This window comes from Diabrotica undecimpunctata, chromosome 10 (genome assembly GCF_040954645.1).
Source record: "Diabrotica undecimpunctata isolate CICGRU chromosome 10, icDiaUnde3, whole genome shotgun sequence".
Lineage (NCBI taxonomy): Eukaryota > Metazoa > Arthropoda > Insecta > Coleoptera > Chrysomelidae > Diabrotica > Diabrotica undecimpunctata.
The window spans coordinates 49,653,958-49,681,461 of NC_092812.1; the positions used below are offsets into that span (position 1 = coordinate 49,653,958).

General features: G+C 32.2%; 1 protein-coding gene across 1 annotated transcript in view; it reads left to right on the forward strand.

Annotated features, from left to right (window-relative positions):
• The first annotated feature begins 290 nt into the window (after positions 1 to 290).
• The window catches only part of Gat (sodium- and chloride-dependent GABA transporter), a 50,768-nt gene continuing 23,554 nt past the window's right edge, over positions 291 to 27,504 (forward strand). Inside the window, exons 1-6 of the mRNA XM_072545950.1 lie at positions 291 to 704; positions 8,752 to 9,187; positions 21,973 to 22,074; positions 22,202 to 22,385; positions 24,080 to 24,451; positions 27,362 to 27,486. Coding sequence (XP_072402051.1) covers positions 8,797 to 9,187; positions 21,973 to 22,074; positions 22,202 to 22,385; positions 24,080 to 24,451; positions 27,362 to 27,486 — 1,174 coding nt within the window. The 5' untranslated portion in view covers positions 291 to 704; positions 8,752 to 8,796. The remainder of the gene's footprint in view (positions 705 to 8,751; positions 9,188 to 21,972; positions 22,075 to 22,201; positions 22,386 to 24,079; positions 24,452 to 27,361; positions 27,487 to 27,504) is intronic.

Below are 27,504 nucleotides of genomic sequence, written 5' to 3' on the forward strand. Positions count from 1 at the left end.
CATTTTGTAGTGAACAAAACTATATTTTGATACAAAATTGATTTGCAAGGCTTGTGATAAATGACACTCTATTTTAAAGCCATTTAAACTCTTTATTTTTGGTTAAAATACAAAAATAGACCAACCGAAATAGTAACTTGATATTTTTATGGTGAGTATTATTACGGTCGAAATAATAATTAAGCGTCAAACTGGCAAAGGAAGAATCAAAACGAATATGTATTACTTCCCCTTTCCGTTTAAAGGGGGGCATGTATATAAGTCCTCGGATTTCATACAACTCGATTGATACAATCATTCGACACTGTAGGATATCCTCCATTAGAGTCAATAAACACTCCCGTACAAGTGCTAGTTTAAATAATAATATGATAGTGACTGCATCAAAGACCGAATACACATATCCATTGGAGAACTTTTTAATCATTCAACTTTATTAACGTAGGTTAATCTTTCAGACTACTTGAAAGTTGTTATAGATATTTAGTGTTTTAACGCCCAAACTCTGGGTATTAGTGTATAAAATAGAACTGACAATTGTATAGTGTATAGTTGCAAGTGTTTTATGTTAAGTGCTACTTAAGTTTTTACTGTGAGATTTAAAAGATCTTCTCTCGGTTCATGGTGACATTCTCAAAGCGAGGATCCGCTTGACAAAGGAGCAGCTTTAAATGCACTTAAGAGGCATCTGTGATTTTATCAAGGTAAGTCGGATTCACATTTATTTTAGAAATTTAAAAAAATATAGTCAGTGAGTTATTTAGATAAAAATATATCAAAGGCGAATATAATAAAAAAACCTTATCGAGGATTTTTCACGCCGGAAAAAAGATTATCTATTTCCGTCTCTCTTAATTCTTTTATACTCAAATTTAATATAGTACAGGACGTCTCCAAACAATCTGTAATATTTTTGTGCGTGATTCGTCATAATTTTTTAAATTTGGTTAACAGTACGATTTTTAAGAAAGTAGAATCAGATTCTATATCAATTACCTTTTAAAAATTTACCCTGTGTTCTGTTATTAGAGTGAGTGCTAATTGAGGTTCGGATAAGTATGCACCTAAAACTGGTACAATATGCATGCAGATATGCAATTAAAAGCCTGAAAATCTGAACTTAAATATGCATAAACAGGGTGAGTCTTTAGTGCGACCTTGGTCGATAATTCCAATATGGTACAGAGTATCCAAAAAAGTTATTTAGAAAAACTGTAGGCAATCATAATTTACAGGCTTCAATAATATGCCGAATTCTACAGCGTGCTTAATAATTACGTGATAAAGCAAATATACAATTTTTTAATTTAACTAGGACTCCTAAATATTTTTTCATATTTAGATTCCTTTTATAATCTCACTTCTTAACAATATGGGGTGTGACACTAATATACAGGGTATTTAACGAGTTTTATCTATTTTTATTTCGAAATTGCTGTGAAATAAACACACTGTACATAAAAAACTACAATAAGCGCAAACAACAAAATCTAAGCGCACATAAAAATTTTAAGGAGGGTGTGCAGCCCTAAATCCACCCAAACTTTTAAGTACGTTCAATTCAAATGAATTTTGTGGCATCATTAGTTTAACACATTATTTTTAAAACTTTTTTGCCTTTTAGGTATCACTTTTTTGCCTCTTAGGTATCACTTTTTTCAAAAAAACAGTTTTTACTGAGGTACGGCCCTTTTCATTAACCTTTAAAAAATTACGTGCAACTAAATCAATGGCTTAAATGAATTAACAAATACAAAAAATGTCTATAACCTCTATAAATATGATATTACAATAAATGTTCGAAATGACCACCATTTTCTTCAATACACATTTCGTATCGTTTTAATAAGGAAAACCGAATACGCTGAAAAATCATATTTTTCTGACGAAATTGATTTGCAGCTTCAATTATTCTAACCCTCAATTGTTGTTCGTCCTCTATTGTTACAGAATACAATTTCTCTTTTATAAACCCCCAAAAGCAAAAGTCCATGGGGTTAAGCTCTGGACTTCTGGGTGGCCAAGAAATAGGTGCGTCACGACCCCTTCCAATCCATCGACCAGGATATTGCCTGCAAAGGTATTTCCGGACTTCATTACTGTAATGCGGTGGAGCGCCATCTTGTAGAAACCACATATTTTGCCTTATTGCAATATTTACTTCTTCCAAATACTCTTGTAAATCGTTTACCAAGAACTGCAAATAATTATCACCATTTAAATTGTTGGGAAGAAATACTGGGCCTATTAGATCGTTATCCACAATTCCTTACCAAACATTAACTTTCAAAGCCCTTTGATGATGAGTCGTTTTTTTGGCGTGAGGATTTTCGTCGGCCCAAATGTGTTCGTTATGATGGTTTGTTTTTCCATTTCTACCATTTCTACTGAAAGTAGCCTCGTCGGTAAACAAAATATTTCTAATAAAATTAACATTTCGGGTGTTTTCCATTAACAACCAATCGCAAAATCCAATCTTTTTAGGATAATCTTCAACCAATAACTATTGAACCGTTCTTAAGTGATAGCCGATAGGGTTTAAGCAGCTGATCCTTCAAACGCCTCCAAACCCTTACGCGAGGAACATTTAGTTGAGCAGCTATTACCCTTGTACTTGTTCCATGGACTTCTTCAATGATTTCTAAAATGTCTTCATCAGTTGCATCCATTATTGGACGACCACTATTGCCAGCAAGTTGTGGTTGGAATGTACCCGTTTCCCGTAAACGACGATCAATGGTCAGAAATAATCGTCTATCGGGTGTATTTCGATTGGGGTATTGCTGCACTATTTTCTTGACATTCACCTACGATATTCCCGATAGCTTATTGAAATCATAATTTAATCTGATCCAACTTACCCAAAGTTAAATGCATATCTGCCATTTTCTGAAATGTGTAGGCCATTGTAATACCAAAATTTTTATTATTATTCTTATTCACACAATAAATGATAGCTTCAAATTATGGACTATTATTGATGGAACTGTTTGTAATTATTGTATCCATAGAAACTAATTGTAATTTTATGGCCAACTAGGAAAAAACTAGTTTTTCGAAAAAGTGATAAGAGGCAAAAAGGTTTTAAAAATAATGTGTTCTAATGATGCCACAAAATTCATTTGATTTGAACGTACTCAAGAGTTTGGGGGTATTTAGGGCTGCACAACCCCCTTAAAATTTTTCTGTGCGCTTAGATTTTGTTGTTTTTTTTTGTATGAAAAATGCTTTTAGATCAAGAAAGTAATGTATCTATTTTTATTACAAAATGTCAAGTAATTTATGAGATAATGCAAAAAAACAATTTTTATTTTGTAACTTCAAAGAGTAACTTTTTTTGTGTAGAATTTTGTACTAAGGTAAGTTGGATTCAATCAATTTATTTTTGTCCCTGGAATGCGTGATTTAATTTATGATATACCTTTTTGAAACAACCTGTATATTAATATTTTTTTTTTTTGATAAACTGAGTGATAATTCTCTCCCCTATATTTTTGGGAAACTAAAGCAAATTTTTTTTATTTAAACCCAAAACCATATCAACCTCGCAGAGTTATTAGAAGATATAACAAACACAAGAAATATTACTTTAAATATAATTGCATAACTTTATGACTTTTAAATAGATTAACACTGTTGAGATTTTTTGGTGAGAATTGTTTTGATACCATCATCTTGATTCCGTGGGATCTTCTTTCTTCCATGAATTGCAGAAAATCAAGCAAGCTATGTTTAATGGTCAGTGGATCAGAGCAGCTAGAGCAGATTGGTAGTGGTTTTTTTGAGTGGAATTTTGAGCTCATTCGACTTTTGTTTGTCACATTTTCGTAGATAGGTACCTGTATGTGAAGGTACCCAAATAGAAGCCGCTTTCTTTCCTAATGATCGAAATGTTTTTAGTTCGCTTTTTTATATATGTTGTTGGTATAAAGTGATAGATTTGTATTTTTACCATTCTGTAGGCACGTTTTTCTTTTATTTGATAAGTGTAGTAAACAATTTCTTCTTCTCGTAAAGGTCTGATCAGTTTACGATAGGTATCTATTGTATATGTTGTAATCTTGACGGTGTCGTTCGGCAGAGTTCTAATATAGTAGGTTTCTTGCTACACTATTTGGGCAAAGTTATCGACCATATCTTTAAAGTTTTTGATGCCATATATAAATATGGGAGCTGATGTCGATATTTTTTGTTGTTTTTCTCTTTTAGTTTGTTTAGGGCTCGTGGCGTCTGATAATGCACTATATCCCTTTTGAATTTTTGTTGGTGGTGAGCTTGGAGAATTGGGATCGTAATGTCTTGGAGTAGATTGGTTGCTTGGGTTGTAGTAAACTGATTGGGGTTGTGGTATGAATTATTGTGGTTGTGGTGAAAGAGCAAAATAATTTTATGAAATGTTTGGTATAGAAGCATTTGTCTGTTGTCAGTATATGTTTTTTGGTGCATTCTTGGATGTGTATTCTAGGGGCGGATATTGTTGGAGATTCTGTACATGTTACTGGATGTTTGTTAATAGCGGACCTGCTGATTGCATGCAATTTCTGCTGATACTACATTATACACTGGTTGTTTGTGTTCCGTGTGTGTGTGAATTGTTCATTGAAGAAAACAGAATTTGGTATGCCGCTGCCAATTTACTGTTTATTTTAATTACTAGATTTTTTTACTTGTTCTTATCGTTGGCCACTTTTTGTGGTCATAACACGTCCTTACTCTACGATATTCAAGTGAACACTAACAAAGTAAAGAAAATAAATATAATAATAATAATTATATAATAATACTAACAAATAAGTAAAGAAAAGGTCCAAAAGGAGGTCCATAAATGCTTGGAACTATGTAATTGACCCACATTTTTTTGACGACCGTGTGAGTGGTTCTATATATCTGGATTTTCTGAATAATCATTTGCCATTACTTCAATGCTTCAGTTTATCACACTGCTCTTATTTACAATTATCAAAATAATAACTTTTCTGCGATGCGGATACGCAGTGGAGGACCAACTGTTTGGCCACCGCGATCACCGAAATTGTCAAAAATTGATTTTTTCATGTGCGCTAAATGTAAAAAACCTTGCATAACTGAGGCTTCCAACAACGCCAGATATTATCAAAAATAGAATATTATTTAATAATATTGATTTACAAGTGTTAAGAAATGTGGCTCCTTTATTTGAATATCAGAAACTTGCATAGACGTTCGAGGTGGACATTTTGAACATTTATTTTAAACTGATTTCCTTATTATCATATTAATTGTTACATTTATTGCATATTGTTATGGTTTATATTAGTTATTTATTTAATAAAAATAATTTTGTTATATTATTACACAAGACTAAGTTATTTCTACTTACACAAATTGAAGGTATTCCCGAAATTTGAATAAAACTAAAAATACATTGAAAAGCAATGAGTTAAGGTATAGCGAATGATTAATTAAAGTGAAAAAGTATCATAAATCAAATCTTTTGAAAAAATAAAATACAGTTTTCTATATACGAAGATTGGTCAATGATTTCTGATTTCTGTTAAACATAATTTTAAAATTAGAAAATATTGTTTACCATATCATGTTAAATAAAATAATTTATTAGGTATTCCTTCTATACATACAGGGTGTTTATTTCATCTTCTTCTTCTTTGAGTGCCTCTCCTATCGGAGATTGGGTATCATTAGGGCGATTCTAATTTTATTTACTGCTATTTTGAATAATGTGTTAGTGGTACAACCAAACCACTCTCTTAAATTTCTCATCCAGAACATTCTTCTATGGCCTGGATTTCTGCGTCCTTGGATTTTTCCTTGCATTATATTTTGTAGGAATGTATACTTTTGTCCTCTCATCAGGTGGATCCAACTTCTGGATCGTTATTTATTCTGCGTATTACCTCTTCATTTGTAATTTTATCCACTCAACTTATTTTTAGTATACGGCGGTAGCACCATATCTCAAAGCTTTCAAGATTTTTAACATTCCTCTGTTTAAGAGTCCATGCCTCAACACCGTAAAGCAAAGTAATGAATACATAGCATTTTAACATTCTAGTTCGTAGCTGAATACTAATAACACGATTACAAAATAATTTTTTCATTTTTATAAAGGTAGATCTGGCAATTTCAATATGTCTTTTCATCTCGTGATTTTGGTCACCTGTTTCATTGATGAGGGTTCCCAAGTATTTGTATTCGCTTACTTTTTCGAGTTGAGTACCGTTTATTGCGATACTAAGTAGTGTCATGTATTGGATTCTTAGTTTATTTCATAGCGATATCGAAATAAAAATGATCATAACTCGTTAAATAAATATAGTGTCCAAAAATAATGTAGTGTACAACTTTATATTGTAAGAACAGGGATTATGTGAGAAATTTAAACATGAGAAAATATACAGAGTGTCTGTTTGCTTTACCACGTAGTTAATAATCACCCTGTAGAATTCGGCATATTTTTCAAGCCTGGAGAATATCGTTGCCTACATTTTTCTAAATAACTTTTTTGAATATTCTGTTTTTTTTTTTATTTAAACAAAAATGACCCTACTGATCAACTACTAAGAGTTATTAGCAGGGGCTACAAAAACAAATTACAAATATTCAACTTCTTACAATGTATATATAACTTAAACATATTCTATTAAATACTGTAAAATTTAATGTCTTTCAAATATTTCAGCACTTGGTTGAACTGGCAGCTTAGTAGATCCTTCATGTTGGTAGAGAGGTTATTTTTTCTTCTTTCTTGGGTGTATGTTTTGCATTTTAACAGAATATGTTTCACAGCGATTTGTGTCTTGCAGTTGTGGCAGAAAGGGATGGCTTCTTTATTTATTAAGTGAATATGGGTTGGTATAGTATGTCCTAATCGTAGTCGAGTTATTATCATTTGTTCACAACGTTTGAGTGGGAGTGATAAGGTGGTACCGACAGTTTCTATAACATCTTTTAATTTGTTGGATGTGGAATTCCAGTTACTCTGCCATAAGTTGGTAATATGTTTTTTAATGGAGGTTATATGGTCGTTTCTTGTTAGCATGTGTGATACAGGGATGCTTTCATCTAGTGCAGCTTCATTCGCAAGTTGGTCCACTGCTTTATTTCCCTTGATTCCCACGTGTCATGGCACCTATAAAAAAGTTATTTTTATGTTTTTTGTTGATAGTAGTATGAGTTCATTTTTTATTAGCATTATAATTTCATTTGATGGATACAATTGCTGTAAAGCTTTTAGTGTACTTAATGAGTCAGATATTAGAATATAATGAGGTGCGGATTTTCTTCTGCAAACTTTCAGTGCCTCTAAAATAGCCAGTTCTTCTCCAGTAAATATGCTACAACTCGGAGGGAGTCGTATTTTAAAATGGTCTGCTCCATGTATGTAAGCCGCTGCTAGTCCTGATTGAGTTTTTGATGCATCAGTGTAGATATGTTCAGAATGTGGATATAGGGATATTATTTCATGGTATGATTGATGTATTACTGTTGGGTTAGTTGATGTTTTGGGATAGCGAATAAGAGATGTATTTACAATTGGTGGACTAGTTGACCAAGAGGGAAAGTTTTGGGTTGGATTTATGATGGCACTAAACTGCTCACAGTCGTAACCACTGAATTTGATTCTTTCATGAAAAGGGAGTGTATTTATAGGTTTATTTTTGTAATTACTGATACATTTAGGTTTTAAGATATTTGAATGCATGGGATTTTGATGATTTGATGATACACGAGTTACATAATTTAGTGACAATTGTTGCCTTCGTAAGTGTAAAGGTAATTCGTTAGCTAATACTTGAAGGCTATTGGTTGGGCTAGTTCTAAATGCACACAAAGCAATTCTTAGTGACGTTGATTGTATTGAGTTTAGTTTTTTTAATGTAGTTTTTTCGACAGTACCATAATATATTGAGCCGTAATCTAATTTGCTACGTATAAGTGATTGGTATAAGTTTAATAGGGCTCTCGTATCTGCTCCCCACGTACGGTTTGAGAGAATTTTCAGGAGATTAATTCTAGGTTGACATTGTTTTTGCAAGGTATGTATATGGCTTTTTCAGTTTAGGGTGCAATCTAGAGTTAACCCCAGGCATTTTATTTCGTTTGTTTCTTTTAAAATATGTCCATTTAAAATTAGATTAACGTTCTTTATATTTTTCCGTTTGCTGAATATTATGTACTGTGTTTTTTCAGGAGAAAAGTTAAAACCAGTTTTAAGTGACCATTTTTCCAGCGTGTGTAAAAACTTCTGTATTACTTCAGCCGCATATTCCACACTTCTGCTTTTGTGGTAGATAATCAAGTCGTCTGCATATAAATTGGCTTTAATCGGTAATCTCATTTCGTTGAATATTCTGTATATAATGGAATTATCCGCTAATGTTGCACCATGTATATATATACTACATGTATAAAACGAGATGAAATCAAGAATTTATAAAGTCTTTATAAGACCAAGAATGACGTACCTTTGCATCAGAAACATAACCTGTCATAACTACAACATAAAGGTTAAAAAGATTCTGAAACTACTTTTTGTGGCATATTTAAGTTGAATATTATTTTATACGGTATTTAACCACAATTGATTGTAATGACAATTATGAAATAAAAGTTATGATTTATATCATCGTTCATATAAACATTAAAATCTAGTGCTTAATAATAATTCTTTATTTTTTACAGGAGGTATAATACCTACCTATTTTTTTAATTTAGCGAAACTGTGTATTTTAATTATGTATTTTGTTGTAGATTTTGGGGTATGTCATGAGCTGACGGTGGACATAAACAACGAAGATGACTCACCGGCGGGAAGAAACTCAGGAATACGATGAGAACACACTTAAATTGAACCGTCACGAAGACATAGAACTTCCAACTTTAACGAATATCCCAAATTTAATAAACCAAATATCTTACTCAAAACACCCTGCTCCGTATCCCGAAAGGGGAACATGGAGTAGTAAATTAGACTTTATTTTATCGGTAGTAGGTTTAGCTATAGGTTTAGGTAATGTGTGGCGATTTCCTTATTTATGTTACAAAAATGGAGGCGGTGCCTTTTTGGTGCCTTATTTTATTACCTTAATTCTTGCCGGCATTCCTATGTTCTTTATGGAATTGGCACTTGGGCAAATGTTGACAATAGGCGGTTTGGGAGTATTTAAAATTGCACCAATCTTTAAAGGTAATTTAATTTATTATTTTTACTATCTTAATTTTAATATTTATTATTACCAGACTTAAGCAAATATGCATATTCAAACTTAAAATATATGAGCATAAATATGTAAGACTTTTGTCAATAATATGCAGAAAAAATCACATTCAACAAAGCACACTATGAATTTTAAAGTATTGGAGACCGTTGTATCTTGGATCACTTTTTGGGTTTTATCCTTTTAAACACTCAGTTTCTTGATTATAGCCATTATTAAGCATGGCAAAGACAATATCTTTTCTACATCGAGAATGGTTTTATAAAAATTAAATTCTAAATTAGTTCTTTTTTATAAATTTTTAAAAATTATGTGCACTATGGACCAAGGTTCACGATGCTTGTGTACCTTGACACAAACGTCCTGTACCTTGAGATAATGTATCGGCCATAAGATATGCACCTGTACCATTTTTCCCCACTGTTATCAGAAACCTTTGAGTTACTGCAATAAACGCATTCTTCGTTTTCATTGTCTTCACGGTCACCAGAAGCAAGAGATAATACTTCATCGTGTGCTGTATCTGAAGACAAGTCAATAAATTTCTGTTGGTTTGTTTGTCGTCGTACCTTCTTTTCTCCAGACTTTGGCTTTTGTATATATAAATTTGATGATTTTAAGAGAGTGCCTGTTAAATTCTTTGTTACTTTTCCTCTATTTTTCACCCTTTCCTCTCTCGCTGTCTTTCTTGCTCGTGCTTATTATGTTTCTTTTTTTATAGCATTTTTCTCTAGAGTGTCTGTAACCATCATGGTTTACCTGGGTTTTTTCCACCAGCTTTCCTTTTCCTTGCCTGTGTCCTAGGATAAGGCTGAACTTGTTCCGAGGTTATAAATATTTTAGTACATTTTTTCCTGTGGGAGTCAATAAAAATTTAGGTTCTTTACTTTCTTGAGAAGAATTTGTTGTATTACATGTTGCACCTGATGCAATAACAGGAACTAAATGACTTGTGTCACTTGAAGTTCCCGCAACTTAAACAAAAAGACATGTGGAGTAGGTAGGCGTTTCACCTTAAGGTGCTGCAACAGTAACAGACGGCTGGCTTGTACTAACTAAACTCGCTGCGGGATAAGTAACAGAATTAGCTGTTTCACTTGAAGTGAAACCACTTCAGTGGTTTCACTAAAGTTTCACTTCTACTGATGTGTCTACTGAAGCTAGAAGGTGAGAGGTTGTCGAGCGACCAGAGACATAGGCAGCCAAGAAATCGACATCTGAAAACAAACCTTCGTTAAAGGGGTAGATTCTAGATTTACGAAATCCAGAAGTAATATTGCTAGGCGTAAATGCTCGAGGGTGAGCCATTCCAAGAGCTTTAGCAACTGTATATATCAATGTTTTTTCTGTATTATTGATTAACCACGCTTTAACCGCTTGGTTATAGTAGGTTTTAAGAGGTGAATAAACTGAAAGGTCCAATGGCTGAAGTTTATATCTACTGTAAGGAGGAAACGTAACCATCACTACTCCTGCATCAATGACTTTATCCAAGGCTTCTGGAGAAAGGTGTGTCGCATGATTGTCAAGAACAAGTAAGCATCTTTTTTTCTTAGAGCAATTGGCATAAGTCAGAAAGTGATCAAGAAATTTTAAAAAAGTTTCCCCTATTGATCATCCAGTTACAGATGCAGCAACAATACATCAGGGAGGCCCACCAAAAATCATTCTGCTTTTGTAATGCACTCGAGGAAAAACCAATAACGGTGAAACTGCGTTCCCTATTGCATTAATTGCTACTATCATCATTAGTTATCATCAACTCCTGGTCTCTTTAGAGACCAGGATCCTTCTGCGGTTAAATCGAACTTTTAATTTTTTAAATGTATCTTCCAGCGTTCTTGATAAATTCTAGCTGATAGTAATGAATTTGTATTGCATTCTCCCAATATCCAGATCATGTCTACCATTTCATCAGTAGTAAAATTCATTATTGCTAATTTAAATTGAATTAATTACTAAATTACTAAATAATAATTGTTGCTAATTTACGGTGTACCCCAATACTGAATTATTATACAATAATGTTAAACTGTCAGTTTCTGACGAATTAATCATGGCCAACTCACAATAATTATTGGTAAACGTTAAAATATCTACCAAATTAATACTTTGATGAAAAAAATAAAAATATCTAGAAAACTTTAGGTATAGGGAGTATGTACTTTATAAAATTTGAAGTACGATATTAGTACTTTTCGATAGTGATATAAAATACAGGGTGTTCTATTTAAAATTACCAAGAAAATAATGTACTTGCATTTTGACTTACCCTGTATTTGATTTAACGAATATTATGAAAACGAAGATGTTTTCATAATACCTTCATAAAATTTGAAGTACGATATTGGTACTTTTCGATAGTGATATAAAATACAGGGTGTTCTATTTAAAATTACCAAGAAAATAATGCACTTGCATGTTGACTTACCCTGTATTTGATTTAACGAATATTATGAAAACGAATATGTTTTATAATTTTTAACAATTATTAAAAAACTATGGCTGCGATAGATCAATCTTCCTATACTCCTTTTTATTTATACAGGGAGTTAAACTTTATACGATTTTCAGATAATATTGGTTATAACTTTTTAAATACCCGGAATATATATATATATATATATATATATATATATATATATATATATACATACATACACATATATATGTATATATATATATGTATATATATATATATATATATATATATATATATACATATATATGTTTCTCATATATATGAGAAACGCTTGGTCTTTAAAGGAGTTTTCATATAAAAAATAATGTACCATTAAAAAGTTCATATACACATTCCCTTTACTTACCAAATGTTAAATTTATGTTTGTAAGAAAACTTTTAAATGAACTGCAATTTGTAGTTAATGTTCCATCAACCATTTCATTAATACACTTTTATAGCAAGCAGCCTGTCTGCTACTCAACTGTAGATTACTATTTTTCGTTTTATGGACCATGATTTCAACAGCTTAAACCTACAGCTCATATTTGTTTAAGTTTTTGTCACTCATTTGATTACAAAGTGTTAAATTTTATTTTTAAGACTTAATGCAAATTTGATTATTAACATATCTTTTTAATCATATTCATTGCAACTTAAAAGAAAACCAGAAAATATTAATAGTCGAGTCACTGTGGAGGAAAACAGGCTAATACCTCTACATTTTTTATAAGTGAATCGATTTTGCTAAGAATTTGGAATTATGCTTATCTTATCCCCCTCTTCAAAACTTATATATGCGCTAGGTTAGCTTTTTATTTTTAAGGGCTGAACACCACCCTTTACCGAAAAAAATTAATAATAAAGCATTTTATGGATTCGAATCATATTAAATATTTTCAATTATAATAATAGATATTATGTACATTTCCAAAAACCCTTGAACAATCTAAAAACCCACCCCTTTTAATAAATATAATTGTAAAAAATCGTGAAACAGTTCAAAACGGTTTTGTAGTGCATTTATATCATTTACAATGTAATTATCTGCTTATATAAAATAATTTTGGTTCATTGCAATACTTCATACCTTAAAAACTATCCCCTATGTCAGAAATATATAAAAAAAAATCTTTTTCAATAACTTTAAAAGTTTTAAATCTACATTTATACTCAAAGATTTCTCTTTTGTCAGTAAAATATTTTTTGAAACAAAACGTGTCAAAACGTCATAAAAAATTGTTATAATTTTAAACCCTATAATCTTGTATTTATGTTTGAGAAAATAGATCATTTCCTGTTAGTAAAATTTTCAACCCTTAAAAACCAATCCTATGCCCACTAAACAAACTTCCCTTTGATAAATGTGTAAATGAAGAAATTTAGGATATTTCTGGTATTGTAATAAAGCATTCATATATATACACAAAATAAGTTATGCTCCAAAATACAAATTTTTACGTGCTCCAAATTTTCATCCAATAAATGCAATTGGTTTTTTTAGGATAATTCCGTTCATGTTTAAGCTACAATGTCCATTAAAAAACACTTCTTAAAAGGTAATTTTTAAAAACGAACATAATACATTCAACTATACAGATGGCTAAGAAAGTGAGTATATTGAGTGATTTGATTCAGCCTACAGGATTCTTCCGCCTTTAGTCCTAAGATCACCCGGACTACCTTTTTTGGACTATAAAGACAGTTGAGCTATCTACTGTAGTACCCCAGATGATTACTCCATATCGCATAACAGAATTAAAGTTTGCATAATACACTGATATTAATCCCCTGGTCTAGATAGCTCTTTAACACTCTTAATGAATAGCAGGCTCTATTCAGTTTTTTTGTGGTATTTAGTACTTGTTCCCCCTAATTTAGATTCTGGTCAATATGAAGACCAAGAAATTTAACTGATCTAGCAGGTTCCGTGTTTTGTGATAAAAAATTAATTGTATCTGGAAACTGTTCTCGTGACTGGCTGGTTCTAAAGTAGACAAAAACTGTCTTATCAGTATTAAGCAACAACCGATTTCCACTGAGTCACTGTTCAGCATTGCTTAGAATTTGCTCTGCCACTGTGAGGAGTGTTTCTAAAGTTTTTTCCCAGAAAAGTACGTTTGAGTCATCAGCGAAATTTACAAGGTTTGAGGAACTACTAACCACAGCATTTGGAAGGTAGTTCATGTAGACCAAAAAGAGAAAAGGCCCCAAGACTCTCCCATGTGGTATGCCTAATTTTAAATTGATCGTTTCAGAGTAAATCTTACATCCCCTTTTCTCCAGTCATACCTTTTGCGACTTATCTGTGAGAAGTGATTTTATCCATTTTAATGCTGGTCCCTGTATTCCACAAAGATGTAATTTTTGTAATAAAAGAACATGATCTAGGCTATCGAAAGCCTTAGATAGGTAGCATCTAGTGTTTTCATCTTTGCCTTCAGTTTTTCTAAAATTTTAGATATAAAATAATAGGTAGATCTCCTTGAGAAAAAACCATGCTGTGAACTACTAAATCAGCTGTAGTAAAAAAGATTTGTAGTCTGAAATAAATTGCTTTTTCTAATATTCTTGAGAATGATGGAAGAATTGGTTTATAGTTATCCACCTTAGTAACATCACCTTTTTTATGTAGTGGTTTGACAATTGCCAGTTTTAAAATTTGAGGAAATTTACCTTGCCTGAAAGAAGCATTAAATATAAAAGAAAGAGGGAGAGAAATCTCTGATGAAGCATATTTACTTAATTGATATTTGGTTAAATGCTCGAATAAATGAACTTTGATCAAATGAAAGGCAGATATCGAGGCAAATTTTAAACTGTTTGTCCTTGTGTAGTGTAGTGTAATGTACAATTTTATGTTTATGCCATTCTCAACAGATGGTTGGATAGGCCAAAATTGGCGAAATGCCCCGAAAGATTCTCTAGGAAGCGAAAATTATGTGCAAGATTTAATTAATAAAATGTGCTCGATATCTGCCTTTCATTTGATCAAAGTATATTTAATTAAATTAGTTGATATTTCATCACAACCAGAGCTATGCTTGTTCTTTAAGTTATTTATTATGACTTATTTCTTTCTCTGAAACGGGAGTTAAAAACATGCAATGATTAGTTTGTGCGATATTAATTTGAAAATTTTTTACATGCTTTATTTTCTTTACAGCCTCTGGCGCTGTATTTGCCATCAATTGATTTATTTCGTTAGAAATCATTTGAGGGTCACCCTCCAAACACAAATTACCTTGATTTTTGGAATTACCCCTAATCTCTTTTACCAATTGCCAAGCCATTTTAGTTTTATTTTCGCTATTTTGAATTCGTTCTTTATAACACTTTTTTCGAGATTGAGTGGGGAAAGAATTGTATTTGCGTTTTTCTGTCCTGTAAATATCTTTATAATTAACATTATTGCTAGACAGTGTAAAAAAACATCAAACCTGGATTTACAATGTTTAATATCATTTTTAAAGTACTTTTGTGATTTTTTTTATTTGCTGTATTTATCTCTTTGAGTGGAAAACATTGTATAAAAATTTTCTGAACTATATTCATAAAAGCATCCCACTGATTATCTACTTCTAATGTCTCAAAAACAGATACCCAGTCTACATTACCTAACATGTATTTAAAAAAACGTTTATTCTCCTTGATAAATATTCGTTTTTTTATTATATTTGACTCAAATTCATTTAATTCAAATTTTACCTTTTGAGCAGTATGATCAGATGTATAAGGATTGAATACAAGAGAATCAAATATGTCAAGATTTGTAAAAATATTATCTATTCAGGATTTTTTGTTACCTTGTATGCGTGTATAGTTTTTGATGAAAGGCTTAATATTAAAGGAGGTCAAAAACATTTTTAATGTGTCAGGTCACCTCGCACCCTCAAGCAGCATATCTAAGTTAAAATCACCAGCCAGAAAAATGATGGAGTCCTTGTCAACTAAATCATAAAGTATTTGGTCTAATTTGTTTATTAAAACTTGTGGGTCATCTGTTCGGTAGATGGATAGGATTACAATCTTCTTCTTATTAATTCGCACCTCTGCAGCTTAACACTCAAACACCGTTCTTTCTGATAAACTAGAAATATCTTCCCGGTATTTGGCAATACACGTGTCTTTGATGTATACCGCACTGCCACTATGCTTCTGTGAACTGCTTCTACAATATGAAGAGATAAGTTTAAAATTCGGCACATTGTAGTCCCGAAGTTGTTCTTCTGCTTTCCAGTGCTCAGTTAAATAAAGAGCAAAGCATTCATCATGATCTTCTAGGATAAAATTAATGGCATCCATACTTGTTTTAATTGATTGCTTATTTAAGTGGATTACTGATAACTTCTTTTGGTGTATGCCGTAGACTGTCTTTTGACACTGGTGTGCCTCTGTACATTCTGAAAATGGTTAAAAATTACACCGTTGAGCCGTAATTCTTGCTGCATTAAATGAGGTATTTTTAGTTCTGCAACAGTAATTTTAAATGTACTTTTGTACTTATCTGTCCTGATTTTCATTTTTTCGCAGATAACGTTTTCATCCAGTTTTCTTTCTTTTATATAATTAAGTATTTTCTGAGCTTTCGTTTTTAGATCAAAACCTGACAGGAAAAGGATACTTCCAACATTCTCATTGGTTCCCTGGAGGGGATCTGGTCGTTCAATAAGGGTTGAACGGGTTGTTTTGTAAAAACCTCTTTTTTTGGGTTTCCCATTTATCATTTTTATCTTCAATCAGCTGATGGTTGATATCTTTAACAAGCGTCACGGGTGCAATTGAACTGCTTGATATTCTTGGTTTAGGTGACAGCTCAGACAAATCAACATAACAAAGTGGCTGTTCTGTGACTGCGTCAACTGACCTTGTAGTCTCTTTCACATCATTTTGTTCTTTTAAAATTAATGGATTGTTATTGTTATTATTAGTTTTTGCAGCATTTTTTACCTCCATTGAACTTTTTGGTAACTTTTTCTCTATGCTTTCTATTTTTTCCCATAGCAGCTTATTATTTTCATCCAGGATTTAATTTTTACTTCTTAAGTCACAAATTAGTTCATTTAGCAGATGAATGATTGTATTTTACATCTCATCCCCACTATTTAAAGGTATGTTAGAATCACAACAAATCACACGCGTTTCATCTAAAATTTGAAGTTTTCCGGCCCAATCCCGTGCCGTGCATGATTTATGGAAGGCTTCCACACTTTACACATATTATTGTGCTTATTTTCTTATTTTTGCAACAAGTAAACTTGGTTTTTTTCGCTCTCACTGTCGCAATCATCCTTATCGGACGCCATCTTTTTATTGGTGATCTCTTCATTGGTGCTGTTAAATATTGAATATTCGGCAGAATGAAAACCGTAAACTCTTTAATAAAGATAAGTCACGTCACTGGTAGTAGGTAATTACTTATCTATCACTATCAATTTGTCCTCGCTTGTCCATCAAGTTTTTGTTTGAAAGATAAAAGCTAAAGCTGTAAACCTCTCATTCCAGTTATTGCAATTTACAAACAAACAAATTGTTTTTTCAAAAAAGAAAGATGATTTTCATATATCTTGTACTAATTATGCATATCTTGATATAACTTTATAAATTAATTGTTAATATTTACTTGTAAAACAACAGCTTTTTGGGAGCAATTGCTAATGACATCCTTCGAGGTTGATTTTTGATTTTTAACTATATGACATCCTCTTTGATGCCTTCTTCGGAGCTTCCGATTTCTCAGTCCCCCGAGCCCCCCGCCACCACTACACTGATCAAGAACCAATGCATTATTGATACTGACAATACAGTAATGCATTGGTTCTTGACCAGTGTAGTAGTGTCTGGGCGTTCGGGAGACTGAGACCTCGGAAGCCGCAGCCTCGGAAGCCTCGGATGTCGAGAGCTCAGCGCATTGATAATCGACGCGGTTTAACCAGGAAAACTGTCGAGTTTAATATTAATTCCTGTAATAGTATTAATCTTAGCTCTAGGTTTAATTGTACTAACCGAGAAAATCTTTCGGAACATCTTTCGACTTCACGTCTTTATCAAACAATTCATAAAACGTAAACTAGTCCAATGGTCCAAATTATTAGATTTTACCCCATTGGACTAATTTACGTTTTATGATATTGTTTTGGTAGAAGCACGGAGTACCTGTCGATATGTCAACTAAAATAAAGAACATTTAATAATAATTAATTTTAAATGAACTTATTCCCAAAAAAAGCTTTCTTAATATATATATATATATATATATATATATATATATATATATATATATATAATAATATATACATTCTCTCAAATTGTTGTCTAACTACCTCCGGAGAACGTTATCAAAGGGCACATGAGATAAAAGAATAAGTTTTACCTAACATGTATTTAGATATTCTAAATTTCCTGAGAGGAGCAGATTGCGTAAGCTGCTTTAATTACTGAGAAACCATCAGGCAAGAAAATGAAGATACAATATATTGCAATGTGACTTCTCCACTAAGCGTATTAAGAGTGTGCAGAGCAATAGAGAAATTAATTCAATAGAGTTAGTGCGGGGCATATCAAATGGAAGGAAGTGAGGGGTGTATTCTGTAACAGCAAAGTTCCTATGAAACTGAAAGGCAAAGTCCTTATAAGACTAAAAATGATGTTCGGCACTACATGTTAAGCAGTTAAAAAGAAAGAAGAACAGAATAGAAGTTGCAGAAATGATAATGCGTTGCATGAGTGGAATTGGAACAAAAAAAAACTAGAATAAAGACTGTATTTATTAGAGGAATAAAGGTGTCGTAGAAATTAATGCCGAAATGTGGGAGAAAAACTTAAGAATAACAATTGGAGTACATCCAACGCGACAATGATAATTACCGAATATGATGAATCGCTGAGTGATAAATTCCTAGAAAGGCATATCTGTGCACAATTAGACAGAGCTTATCTGTGCTTGATATTGGTGTTACCGAATTTGACTTTCCTCATTTCTTTGGTACCTTATTTCTTACCTTTTAAAATTTTCGAGTACAGGCAAGACGGGGATCGTAAATAGTATATTCCGTGGATGATGTCCTGTCTCTAAGTAGCTAATAGTAATTAGAAAACATAATCATAAAACTAATCAGTAAAATTATGTAAATATCGCATTCTCAAATTTTTACAAGCATTCAGAAACTTATGATATTCAAATTTGTAAATAAGAATATTGTCTATATTTTTAAGTTGTTAGCTCCGGGTGGTTAGACTTTAAACATATATGCTAAGACTCTAATATTTACGCTTATGTTCTATTATGCGTTTGTCAAAGTTGTCTCTGTTTGTCCGCACTTCTTATTTTGGAATCCAAAAAGTGATGACTTAAAAATCACTTTATATAAACGTAAATTAGGTATACAAGGTAAGAAATTATCAACAGCTATTATTTTACGTACAAATTCTATAGTGGATAGTATTTTTTGACAAAAACGGGCAAACTTGTTAACATTTTATCCCCTTATATGCCACATTGCCAACTTAAAAATTCTATGCTTAATTATTATAAATTATAGTTGTTATATCTTCGGGATGGCACTCGTTTAACCACCATATCTGTTTTCATAAAGATTTAATTAACCCATTTGACAATTGATTGCTTTATCGCGTATCTCTAAGTATTGTATCAGTTCATGACAACGACTTCTTCCCATTTCTTAATTTTAATGTAAGCATAATTCTCGAAATAGCTTGTCACTGTATTTTACCAATTTGTTTTCTAATGACTATTGATACAACGATTTAGATCATGACGCAATTTGTAAACATCAGTCATCGTAGCACCAAGGCCTTGTTTGTAACGATCTTAATGATTTATATCCTGTATGGGAGTGAAAAATTTATCAATTAATAGATCTTAATGTAGACATTCTTATTTAGTGAAGCTTTTATGAAAATTGTATAAGTACGTGGATATATATATATATATATATATATATATATATAAACTTTAAAACTGTAAAAACTTTTTCATTTCCTGGGTTTGTCGGTCTGTTGTAAATAAAAATGCTTCACTATTGCTTAGACGTTTCGGCTATTTGCTATTTTCAATACGCACTTTATTTTATAAAAATTACATTTCATGTTTACACTCTTTAGAAGTTTAACATGTATTAAGAAATTGGTATCTGATTTTGTTAGATGACATCTGGCAGGTATCTTAAAACAGGACTGGTTTAGGGTCGTATCTTAAATATATGCCATGGTTCATTTAAAAACAACTCAATTTATTAAATTATGATAAATATTGGAAATATCTTTGATTTCAGTCTTATTATTGATAAAATTTGGATGTTTTTTTTATGCGAATCCTCTGCAATATGCATCTTTTGTTGTAATTTTGTTCTTTTTCCAAAATCTGTACATTTATTTTCTAGAGAATGTTTGGCTAGAGCTGTTATGTTTAATCCGTTGGTCTAAACACTATGTTTGTGTGCCACAACCCTTCTATACAGGTATTGGTCATATATATTGGGCAAACACAACAACAATGGGAACTGGTGTCCATTGATATGTCTCAAATCAAACTATACGTAATGATCTAAATATATAATAACCTGTCGGTCAATAAGTCATAGGTCTAACTAGTAAAAGAAAATTTGCAATCTTTTAGCGGCTATACACCCATTCCAACGCTTTTCTAATTTTTAGATACCACCTTTGTAGAATGAATTATCTTTACCTTCAAAATAGGCTTTAGTTTCGGCGATTACTTCCTCATCGGAACGATATCTCTTACCACATAGCATTTTTTAGATCGGATAAAAGGTGGTAATCGCTATGAACCAGATCTGGACTATAAGGTGGGGCGAAAGGAACCCAAAGCCCAATTTGTGCATTTTTACTATCGTTTTCATCGACTTTTGATATGGTGCATTGTCTCAATTAAACAATAATTTTTTCTTGAACAAATAAGGCATTTTTTGCGATTTCGGTATTTAAACTCTCCAATAAACTACTATAGTAGTCGCTGTTGATTGATGATGATGATGATGATGATGATAGTTTGTTTGGCATAGAAACTAGTCCATTTGCCACAGATTTTTGAATGATTTGTGTTATGTTTATGAATTAAAACTTGATTGTAACACATTTATATTATATATCCGGATGCATATAAGTGATTACATATGAGTTCGTATATTGATTTCTGACGTGATGACAGTAGGTGGGTTATGTTTACTGGAAGTTGCAAATTACTTTTAACCAGGTTTTCATAACATATAGATAAGAGTGCTTTATTTTTAATACATCCAACCATGATGTGATTAACATCACACTGAGAAATATTATTGCATGAGCACTTTCTTGATTCTATAATGTTAAATTTAGCTAGGTGAGCAGGAACAGCACCGTGACTAGTTTTTAACCTTTTAATAGTTGCTGCTGATCGTGAAGATATTTTATAATGGAATATGTGTGGTTCTAATGTTCTTATAATAATGATTATTTGAAGTATTCGCCAATATTTTCCATCTGCCTTGAAGTTAAAATTTATTTGTTTATTATAAAAATTGATTAGATTTGATACTGTGTATATATGTCCTTGGAAAACCAAACTGAGTAGAATCCTTAGCGAGCTCGTCTACTATTTCATTTCCCTTTATCCCGGTGTGACTTTTTGCCCAAATAAATGTTACATCTTTGTTTCTCATTTTTTGTTTAATGTCACATATCAGCTTACATGTCTTATGGTTTAACTCAGTATTATTAAGTCCACTTAAAACTAACTTAGAGTCTGAGGTGATCACAGCATCTTGCAAATTTTCGTGCTCTAGCCAATCCAGAGCTTTCCTAATAGCTACCGATTCTGCAGTGTAAGAAGAGCAATGTGGAGGAAGTTTTATTTTAAATGATTTTTTATTGGAAGGAGTGTACACTGCAGACCCTACCTTTCCATCGTTCAGTTTAGAGCCATCTGTATAAATAATAGTTTTATTAGTATATTCACTTAATATGGAGTTCAACAACTTGTTATTTATCGAAAAGTCCAAAACATTCTTGAGTAGACGGCGAAACGGTAAGGCAAACTGGATTTCCCGCATCGGTTCGACCTTTTTCTGGAAGGTCGTTCAGGTAAATAGAAGCCTCTCGTAAAATCTAAAACATAAGCATGTGAATAAAAACATGTTTACAGGTTAAAACTATGACTCATATTTTTACGTAACAATAGCTTGTACAACTAAGTTACCCTTCCTGGGTTCTTGAAACTTTGGTTTCTTGTTAGAGGTTTTTGGCAACTAGCCTTTATAATATTTTTAATTTTAGGAATAGGATATGCAGCAGCTGTGATGTCATGTTGGATGAACATATATTATATCGTAATTTTAGCTTGGGCTATATTCTATTTTTTTATGTCTTTAAGAGCAGGTAAGTACTTGTTATTAATACAAATTGTATACCTAAAAAATATTGATATGGCCTTAAGTAGACTGTATGATTCGCTCTCTAGACTTAATAAATAACACCTTTTTTTAAAACTCACATTTACTTTTAGATGTGCCTTGGAGGACTTGTAATAACTATTGGAATACGAGGTTCTGCATCAACCCTTATGATCGCAAGTCACTAAATTGTTGGGAGAAATACACAGTTAATAATACTGTAACAAAGGTCTGCCAAATAAGTTCCTACAATATTTCAGCCGATGATCTCACTGATCCTGTTAAGGAGTTCTGGGAGTAAGCATATTAATTATTTTGATAGATACTTTTACAGAACATTTCTATTCAATAATATATATTATATTTTGTCCAGGTTGCTTGAGTCCATTAATGTATCTTCTAAGCTTTGTCTTAAGATTATTCTATTCTTGATCAATGTGAAGGCTGTAACAGGAGTGCTTTCACTACGAAACGCTTTCTCTTACCATAGTTTTAATTGGTTTAGATTTTAAAGCTTAATAACTATGTGGTCTCTAACAACAATTGGAACGAATTGTGGCCAACATGTCTTCAAGAAATAACCCATTCCCTCATTAATTGACTTCTTAGCTGATCGCACATTTCCTTTTGTTGGGGGTTAAACATTGGTACATTCATTAGAGCGTTGTAATTCTGGATTGAAAATGTCATTGAAGTCACAATTCGGTAGTGGCATTCCTAACTTGCTAAGGTCTTTAAATTATTATATTAACATTTTTATATCCCAAGCAAAAAAAGTAGATTTTAAATAATTAAGTGGTTACATTGCTTTATATGTATATAGTTATTCTTATTTAGTTATCTTTCCTCTAAAATATTCTTCTTTCTAGCATTTTCTAAAATCTTTTTTCAATCATAGATGCGCGGAAAAGGATTTTGGACCGAACTAACAATACGAAAATAAAATTTCGATCCTATAGAATATGTTTGTTTGTTTGTTTATAAGACCCTATCAGATCGAAATCATTGGAATCTATTTAACCCAAACGAAAAACCATCTACCAGTGAGGAGGTTTCCCAAGCCATTAAAAAGCTTAAGAATAATTAATGACCAGGAACTGATCAAGTTTGCAGTGAGCTCTACAATAATGCTACACCCCACTGCATAAATTTTTATTTCTTTTCGGGCAAACTGAGACCATGCTCTCTGAATGGTCTCAAGCCGTAATAAGCCTGTTACATAAAAAAAGGTGGTGACTAGCTCCAGTGTGACACCTACACAGGTATAATACTGTTAACAACTAATTACTAAATAATAGCAAATATTCTCTATGAAAGGCTACAAGTTTAGATATTGGGCATAATAGAAAAATACCAGGCGAGATTCACTACAGAAAAATTGGCAGTTGATCAGATTTATTCAATAAGATAGATTCTCAAGAAAACGTTAGAATTTAACATTGAAACACCATCTATTCGTCTATTCCAAGGCCGCATACGACAGTGTCAAGAGAAATGTAGTATACCAATCAATACGTGAGTTTGGTATACCAGAAAAACTTTGCCGATTAATAAGAATGACAGTGTCAAACTTAAATATTATTAATTATTATTAAAAACTTTTGAGATAAAGGACGTATCAAACTAGGGGATACTCTGGTTTGCCTCCTATTTAATATTGACTTGGAACGGTCTGAACTGAAAGATGTCTGTACCATTTACAAAAGACTGATTCAAATCTTAGCATACGCAAGGGTTCCTTTCCTTGCCTTTTTCTAATCCAGTAGCATTATATATCTTTTTGGCGTTCCTCACTTACATTTTGATTTTTTTAGCTTTGCTTGCATAATAAAAATTCTCACAGAAAAATAATTTTCGCATCGATAAAGATTTTCGATCCTTTCCTATTAATATAGTCTTGGAATAACTAAGCACATAGTTTGTTTACTATGCTGTATGAATAGGCTGTAAAATTTAAATGGTTTTGGATGGTTAATAATTTGTTATTTCAGGCGAAGGGCGCTCCAAATCACAGAAGGAATCGAGCATGTTGGTTCTATTAGATGGGAGTTAGCTGGAACTTTGCTGTTAGTGTGGATTGTTTGTTATTTTTGCATCTGGAAAGGCGTTAAATGGACAGGAAAAGTAGTGTACTTTACTGCGTTGTTCCCCTACGTTCTTCTAAGTATATTATTGATACGAGGCATTACATTACCCGGAGCCGTGGAAGGAATTAAATTCTATGTAATGCCCAATTTGTCCAAACTGACTGAATCGCAAGTGTGGATCGACGCAGTAACACAAATATTTTTCTCTTATGGACTGGGGTTGGGCACCTTGGTGGCTCTCGGAAGTTACAACAAATTTACCAATAATGTCTACAAGTAAGTATACTGTTTAAGTCATTTTTATTTCACTCACAGTAAGTTTCATAAAATAAATACCCAATTGTGTTTCCATTAACAAAATAAGTAATGCAGCATTTTAAGTATTATTTAAGGTTTCTTGTATCTTACCATAAACAGTATTATAAACAACTAAACAGTTATCAATTATAAAATCTCGAGAAGTGTTTATTTCAGTCCTTTATCAAAATGTCACTAATGTCGTGATTCCGTTACTGGTTTTACCGATGAAAAGAACGTGAACTTAAAGATAAGTAGCGATAAAATTTGTTCTATTTTGTTTCGAATCTCTTTTTTACTTCATTTGTTAAATTTATTACTCATGCAAACTTCCATTGTGTAGATCTTTTAAAATCGTATTTAATATTCTTTGTTCTTTTGCTTCTTATTCTTCTAGTTCGATGACCATTATCGATCGTTGGATATCACGTTGACTACCATATCTGCTATCGTGACTTTATTAACAGCAGCTCTAAATAGGATGTAGTCGATTTTTACCATTCTATTCTTTGTTATAGTATTACAATACTTTTCTTACGAGTTTTTACTTTTTAGCAATAAAAGTTTTTCTATATTTTTTGTGTTCTCACTTCATCCTCATTTAACTTCATCCATAATTAGAAATCTCTCTTACCTTATCGACTGACTGACGGGATACGCACTCAATCTCTTGTTAGTCAACAGCTTCGGGTGGACGAAATGAGACCTCCTTGTCTCTGGAATAAGAATGATCGTAAAATACGAATAAGCCGATAAACGGTTAACGGTTTGGAAATATAGGAGGCAGCAGAAAACCACTATATTAAAGATTCCTAAGAATATTTCAAGAACAATGGTCATGTCAAATAACAGCGACGAAATAGCACTTACTGATCATAAATTCGGACCCCAAGATCCGGCAGAGCTTGTTACTCTTCAAATCCAAGTAAACTATTACCTGTTGGCAATAATTGAAGCCGTCACCAACAATTGCCTGGCGGAAAGAGGACATCATGAACTAGCTCTCTCAAAGAAATATATCATTCGATGACAATATGTTGAATGTAGCATTATTAAATCCTGCAAGAAAATATTTACCCGAGTACAAGAAATATGTTATCGACGAAATGGTTCTTGAAAAAAATATATATAATTGTTCTGCACCTCCCTCCTTATCATTGTGAGCTGAACCCCAACGGACTTATATGGGCTCACATAAAAAGTAAGATGAAGAGAAAAAAATTTTAATATGGATGATGTGAAAGGTCTTTTATGGCTACTTCTATAAAAAACATCATGCCAGACTCACGGAAAAATTGCATTACACATACTAGAAAAGAAAAAATCAGAATGTGGGATCTAGATACTAGAGTGGATGTTTACGTTGAACCTTTATCAGTGTAACTTATATTGATTGCAATAGTTCGACCTTTTGTTATGTCAAACTACTTTGTCAATATTGCCCCATATAACAGGTAGGTTAATTTTGTTAAGATAAATGTTAGGTACAATTAAAATATTTACATCTATTATAACTTGTAGATGCGTTACTAATTTTTAAAAGCTAAATAGGCTTCGCATAATTATGTTTTTTTTTCTTTCTTCTATGTAGGCTTTACCATTCTACTAATGTGTTCGTTCCACTCTTGTTTCCGTTTTGTCATCCATCCATTTATGTCTTCTATATTGCATGCTATTCTTATGTTTTCGCTTCTCTTCCTATCCAACAGACTTTTCCCTGATATTTGTCGGAGTATTTTCATCTCTGTTGTTTCTAGTAGTCGCCTCATTTTAGATGTGTCAGGTAATACATGTTAACACATACACCCGCCCCGCACGTGCATGTTAATATAGGTCTAATTGCTGCTTTATAAATTCTTGTTTTTGTGTCTTGTCTTGTGTGTTTGTTCTTCCAGATTGTGTCATTAAGAGATCCTGCTGCTTTACTTGCTTTTAAGCTTTGTTGTCGTACTTCTTCTTCAACACCTCTGTAACTAGTTATATCTATTCCCAGATATCTAAACCTTCATTCCTGCTTTATTATTTTCCCATTAATTTTGATTTTACATCTTAGTGCGAATTTAGATGTTTTCATACCTTTGGTTTTTTTCTGCTGATATTATTATATTGTATTTCTTGACTGTTGTATTGAAGATGTGTATTCTTTTGGAGCTCGTCTTTGTCTCGGCGATGAATGCGGCGTCGTCTGCGTAACATAATATTTGGATTTCTTTGTTCCCCATTCTGTAGCCATGGCCTTTACGTACTCCGTCTATTATTTCGTCCATTATTATATTAAAGAGAAGTTGGCTTACGAGTCACCCTATTTGACTCCGCTTTGTACTGGTATACAAATTATGTATTGGTAGTACTATTGGCAGTACTTTGTACTAGTATTATGTTTTAAATGCATATAAAAACATAAATTTGGTAAAAATACTTTTTATAATCTACTTTATAATACTTTAATAATCTATGACTATTTGACTGTATGTGAATTATTAATATAGAAGTTGATACATTATCTATAATCACAACCTGGTGACAGTGATAAAACTCAATTATCATTTCTCAGAATTTAATGCCCAGAATTTTTGGTATTTAATATGCTTGCGCCTAATTCGCATTAATTTTGTATAAGAAAGATACTAGTATGACTTCGATTTTAACTTAATATGGTAACTGATTTAAATTTACAGGATACTACAAATTAGTATTGGTACATCCAGTATTTAAAACAAATATATTTCTAAATGAATACAGTACCTACATAATCGGAGAAGTAATTTTAAATTTCCTACATATTTAGTTTTCCATTTAAGTAGTCTCGTAAATTTAGTAGGTTTATCGTAAGCCTACAATCAATATTTATTTGTCTATATGTAAATTTATTACGTTTTGTATTTTTAGAGACGCTCTAATTGTGTGTACAGTGAATTCGAGTACAAGCATGTTTGCTGGTTTTGTCATCTTTTCTGTAGTGGGATTTATGGCCCACGAACAACAAAGGCCTGTAGCTGACGTTGCCGCTTCAGGTAAGTTATTATTCTGAA